Here is a 5,392-nt window from a genome sequence, read left to right as displayed (position 1 = left end):
CGCCGCCCGGGAACCCCCAGCCGGCAGCGGTCGCCGCGGGGTCTCGGGCGGAGTGCTGGCCCCGCCGCGCCGGGGGAGAAAGCGGAAGCGAGCAGTGCACCCCCTTCTTGGAGTCCCCCTGGGAGCGGGAAGAGAAGCTGGCGGCCTCCTTGCTGGCCCCACGCCCCACGTCCCTAGGTGTGGGGGTCCCGGCAGCTCACGCTGGAACTTCGAAAATTTGACCGCGGCGCCCCGCCCCGCCGCGCCCCGCCCCGCCCCGCCGGCCGGGGACAGGATAGACCCCGCCCGAACCCCGAGAGGCCGCCGCCACGCACCTGTCACGGGGCCGCCAGCGCCCTCTCAACGGGGGACCCCCCGCGACTCTAGCAGCACCCCCAACCTCCGCTGGTCCCCGCCAGGACCACACGGGGCCCGCGGGGCGAGCCTCTTGTGCCCACCCCCGCCCCGCCGGTCCCGCGAGCCCCTCCCGACCGCTGACCTCCTCCAGGTCTCCAGGGCGCCCCAGGGGACCCCCGCAGGCGCGCGCCATGCTCCAGCTCCTGGCACTGCTGCTCCTGCTGCTGCCGCCGCCGGCGCGCGCCTGGGAGCCGGAGCCGGAGCCGGAGCCGGAGCCGGAGCGGGAGCCGGCAGCGCAGGACGTGAGCCTGGGTGTGGTGAGTGCGGAAGCCTGCATCTGCGGGGGCTGGGCGGGGGCGGGGGCGCCTCAGCCCTCCGCGGGGACTGGGGCTGGGCTCTGGGCACCCGGAATCTGGGGTCGGGTGGGGTTTGGCACTAGACTTGGAGATCTGGAAAGGGGCTGGATGGAGAGCTGGGCACCAGGACTCCGTGGGTCCCCGAGCGTGGCGGCGGGACTCAGGGGCACCCCGGAGGGGCTCCCCGGGGCTTCCTGGATGGTGGTGGGAGCAGAGCCCCACCGCAGGCCCATCTGACTGCCTGGCCCTGGGCTCCTAGGACTGGCTGACCCGCTACGGGTACCTGCCGCTGCCGGACCCCGCCCAGGCGCAGTTGCAGAGTCTGGCGAAGCTGCAGGACGCCGTCAAGGTCATGCAGAGGTTTGCTGGGCTGCCTGAGACCGGCGTCCTGGGTAGGTGCCCCCGCCCTGCGTGCCACCCGCTGTCACCCAGCCACGCGTCAGCCACGCATCCGCGTGGTCAGCGGCGGCCTGGACCTGACCCCGAGTGCCTGGGCCAGAGAGGCCCCGCCTCTTCCCACCTTGCTTCTCAGGCCTTTGTGAGACCCCCCCCCCCCCCGGGGCCTGGCGCCAGGCTGGCCGAGGGGCCACAAAGGAGACAGTTTGGACGTGGGAGCTGAGGGGCAACGTCCGGGGGTCTGCTCCAAAGAGGGGAGCTCCCATCTCACTGTGCCCCCGGGGGCTCCTTTCTCCAAGCCCCAGGGCCCAGTAAGCGGGACCCCAAGGACGGCCTGAGACCATCCAGAGGCTGCCAGGACAGCAGGGCGGGTGTGGGGGCCCAGGGCAGCCCCAAAGGGCAGTCTCACGGTGTGGGATGCCCTGGCCCTAACTGGGGAGTCCTCTCAGCTACTGAGAGGAGCCTGTTGGGCCCCTAAAGTTGCGGGTCCCACGGAGTGGGACTCCAGCCCAGCCCTCTCCCCAGACGAGGCGACCCTGGCCACCATGGGCAAGCCCCGCTGCTCCCTGCCGGACGTGCTGGGGGTGGCCGGGCGCGTGAGGCGGCGGCGCTACACCCTGGGCAGCAGCGTGTGGAAGAAGCGAACCCTGACGTGGAGGTGGGTCCCGTGGGTCCCGCACCCCCCGCCCCCGCCCGCGGGCCCCCCGACAGCTGCCCTCTCCCCCAGGATAGAGTCCTTCCCCCGGAGCCCGGGGCTGCCCCCCGACACGGTGCGGACCCTCATGCACTACGCCTTGAACGCCTGGGCCGCCGAGTCGCCCCTGAAGTTCCAGGAGGTGGGCGCCGGGGCCGCCCCCGAGCCGGACATCCTGGTGCACTTCTCCCGGGCCTACCACCAGGACAGCTACCCCTTCGAAGGGCCCGGGGGCACCCTGGCCCACGCCTTCTTCCCGGGGGAGCACCCCATCTCCGGGGACGCGCACTTCGACGACGAGGAGCCGTGGACTTTCGACTCGAAAGGTACCGGCCCCCCCGGGCACGTCCCCCCGGCTGGGCTCACCCACGCTGGGCCGCGAGGCTGCAGGCGGGTACCCCGGCCGACTGCGGGCCGGCGAACTTCCACTCGGGGGGCAGGGGCGCCCCGTGGCGGGTGGGCGCTGCTTCCAGCAGAACCGCCTCTCCGGAGCCCTCTCACTCCCTGCCCTGTGAGCGCCAAGGCCCACCCCCGTGGCCGCCGCGGCCTTCCTGCCCCGCCCTGCTGGCCCGCCGCCCCGCGTCCAGACAGGCGCTCGCCCGTGCGGGCTCCGTGGCCTGGCCCCCCGTGGACGCGGAAAGTCAGCCCCACGCGGCTTCTCTGGTGTGAGCTCCGAGCCGGGGCTGAGGACCCCAAACGCAGCTGAGTCGGGGTGGCCACGGCCACCCATGGTGACGGGACGTGGGAGCGCGGACTGGGCGCCTGCCCGGCGCTCCTCGGGCCCAGCCTGTGGCTCTGGGTCCGGGCGGGCTTCCTGGAAGCAGGGGCAGCTCCTTCCACGCATGGCGCCCACGAAGCGCCCAGGAGCCGAGCGCCCAGCGCTGGGGAGGCGGAGCGGGAGGGCTGCGGGCGCTTGGGCCGCAGAAGACGAAACCACGGAGCCGGGGAGAGGGTCTTGGGGGTCCCGTGGGCAAGTTGGCGCGATCGGGCTCTGAAGGGAGTGGGGAGCCAGGGCGGGCGCGTCCTGGAAATGCCACTGACGGCGGGGGGTTGATGAGGCGCCCGCAGGAGATGGGGCGCAGAGGGCAGCCCGAGGGGCAGAGACGCGTCTGACCCCCTGCGGCCAGGGGGACCAGCAGGCAGGGTGGCAGCCGGGCTCTGGGGGCGGGGCCTGCTGCGTGCCCCCCAGTGCAGGGCACGTGTGGGCGCAGGCGGCAGCGCCGTGGGCTCCGGCGCCCGTGGCGGGGGTCAGCGCCCTGCCCTAGAGCCTGAGCGCCTCGGTCTCGGGTCAGCGCCCCTGAACGTGGGGTTCAGATGGAAATTCCTGTGCGGGCAGCTTGCGGGCCCGTTCTCCGGGGAAGGGACCCCCGAGAGCGGCGGCAGCAGCTGGGGTGAGGCCGGAGGAGCCGGCCCGGGGCTCTGGGCTGGGCCCTGAGTGGACGCGCCGGCGGCGGGCTGCGGGGGCAGGCGTGGGTGGGGCTGGCTTGGGGCCTGCCAGAGTGGCCCAGGCTGCCGGACACCAGGGCTGCCCGCCGGCCGCGGCAGCTGGGCGTCCGCCTGTCTCCTCACCAGAAGTGCCTGCCACGGGGCCAAGCTGGCGAGGGCCTCGCGGCCCAGGGGTGCCCGCCCGCTCCAGCGGGTGCCGGTGGTGAAGGGGCTCGGCCTGGGGCGGAGCTGAGACTAAGGGGTCCCGGGAGCGGCCCAGCCGCCGGGCAGCGCGCAGGGCCTGGAGGTGGACTTTGCGGACAGCCCCGTGGATGCGGCCGGGTAGAGGGAGCCGCAGCCCAACGCCTGGACAAAGGACAGGCGAAAAGGCGGCTGAGAGCGAGGCGGGAGGCGGGAGTGGTCAGGGCCACCAGTCCAGGAACGGCCTGCGCCCAGGCCTGGTCATCTGGAATGAAGTGACCTCCTGGCCTGCCGGCTCGGTGCGGGGCCACAGTGGCCGAGCATGAGGTGCTGAGGCAGCGCCGGCTGGCGTGGCCGCGCGGGGCGAGGAGTGCGGGCGGGGGCAGGGCTGTCTCAGGAAGGGGGTCTTTTGCACGGGGGGCACTGAGGGAGCCCACGGAGAGAAAGAGGTGGGGTGGCGCCAGGGGACGCGCCCCCCGACGGCTGGGGGGTGGGGGCGGGAGGGTGCACCCTAGGGGCGCGCGGTGGGGGCGGGCAGTTTGTCCTGCAGGAGGCGGCCGCAGGGTCCGGGCACAGGGCGGGCAGGGTGGGGCGGGGCAGCGGAGACCGTGGTGCCCAGGAAGTCCCAGGTTACACAAGACGTCTGTTCTGTTTTGATGAAACAGGAAATACATTTTTGTCAGAAAGTGGGGTGTGGGAGTGGCAGCTGAGAGCGGGCAGTGGGGGAGCTGGCTGCCGGCCACAGCGGGGGACGAGGGGGCGGCCGGCTGCAGGAGCCTGGCCCAGAGCTGCTGGGTTGTGCAGGACCCGCTGAGCCAGAGGGAGCCAGGGAGGGCGGGGCGGGGTCGGGGCGTGAGAGATGAGAGCGCTACCTGGTAAAGGTGTCAAGCTTGCACCCCAGAAAAAGGACTCGGTCCTAAGAGCTCAGCGGAGGGCTTCCCCCGCAGCCTAGAGGTAGAGTCCGGGGCCAGGCCTGTCCAGGAGTGACCCACAGGGGCAGCAGGCCCTCCCGTCTCCCCGCTGCTCCTGTCAGCGGTGGATTTTGGTCGATCTGCCTGTCCTGCTCCCCATTCCGTCCCTGGGGAGCCCTCTCACCCCCGTCCTCAGCCCCCGTCTGCGCCCCGGCTCTTCTATGCAAAGAAAGAGCCAGCTCAGGCCATGGCGCACTGGGGGCCACGAAGGCCACTGACCACAGGACAGCAGAACGCGTCCCTCTCGTCCTCAGCCCCGCCCGGGACGGATTGTGCCTGTGCCTGTGAGCCGAAGGGGGCGCGGGGCTCCGGCCGCCAGGACTGCCCTCCCAGCCCTCGTCCAGGCCGGGGGTCGGGGAGGGACTGGACTTCGGATTCGCCAGGTCACTTCCACTGGCCCCTCCGTGCCCGGCTAGGAGCCGTGGGCAGGTGAGCCTGCGGGCCTCACCTGTCTGTGTCTCGCCTCTGAGGCTGGGCGCTGGGCGCTGGCCCCGCTGCTCTGGTCCTGCTGCTGATGGCCACGGGGCGGGGATGGCCAGCTGCTGGGAGCGGGAGCAGCCTCCTCCTGGCGCCTGGGCTGGTCCCCAAGGCAGAAGCCAGTGTGGTGAGAGGGAGAGGCCCCTGGGCCAGCGGCTGGGGCCCGAGGCTGCAGCGCCCTGCCTTCTGGGGAGGTGATGAGTGCAGTGTTGGGGGCCTGGAACCATGGGGAGGGGGGCGGCCGCAGCACTGGGGAAGAGGAGCTGAGGACTGAGGCCGCTGGGCCTGTGAGGGGCCCCGGGGACTTGGGAGTCAATTGCCCCACATTCCTGGGGGTGGGCCGTTGGGGCCGACCCCTGACCACAGACTGGACCTGGAGGGGCTGCCCTGGGCTCCGGAGAACTTGCTCGTGGCAGGTCCCGCCCTCCCGGGGGCTCCGCTTGCTCCTGGACCCCGGGAACCCCTCAGGCGTGTCCTGGGGTCTCTTAGTCCTGCACCCCCGTAGCCAAACAGGGCCACCGAGCTTTTTTTTTTTT

The 5,392-nt window shown here is 72.7% G+C and overlaps 1 protein-coding gene across 1 annotated transcript in view; it reads left to right on the top strand.

Annotated features, from left to right (window-relative positions):
* The first annotated feature begins 273 nt into the window (after positions 1 to 273).
* MMP25 (matrix metallopeptidase 25) overlaps positions 274 to 5,392 on the top strand; it is an 8,363-nt gene continuing 3,244 nt past the window's right edge. Inside the window, exons 1-4 of the mRNA XM_004691801.2 lie at positions 274 to 653; positions 952 to 1,084; positions 1,614 to 1,746; positions 1,816 to 2,108. Of these exons, the coding sequence (XP_004691858.1) occupies positions 528 to 653; positions 952 to 1,084; positions 1,614 to 1,746; positions 1,816 to 2,108 (685 nt within the window). The 5' untranslated portion in view covers positions 274 to 527. The remainder of the gene's footprint in view (positions 654 to 951; positions 1,085 to 1,613; positions 1,747 to 1,815; positions 2,109 to 5,392) is intronic.

This window comes from Condylura cristata, unplaced genomic scaffold, assembly GCF_000260355.1.
Source record: "Condylura cristata isolate star-nosed mole 26May11 unplaced genomic scaffold, ConCri1.0 scaffold00032, whole genome shotgun sequence".
Lineage (NCBI taxonomy): Eukaryota > Metazoa > Chordata > Mammalia > Eulipotyphla > Talpidae > Condylura > Condylura cristata.
The sequence above is the reverse complement of the archived record's forward strand: the minus strand, read 5'-3'. Positions and strand labels throughout refer to the sequence as shown.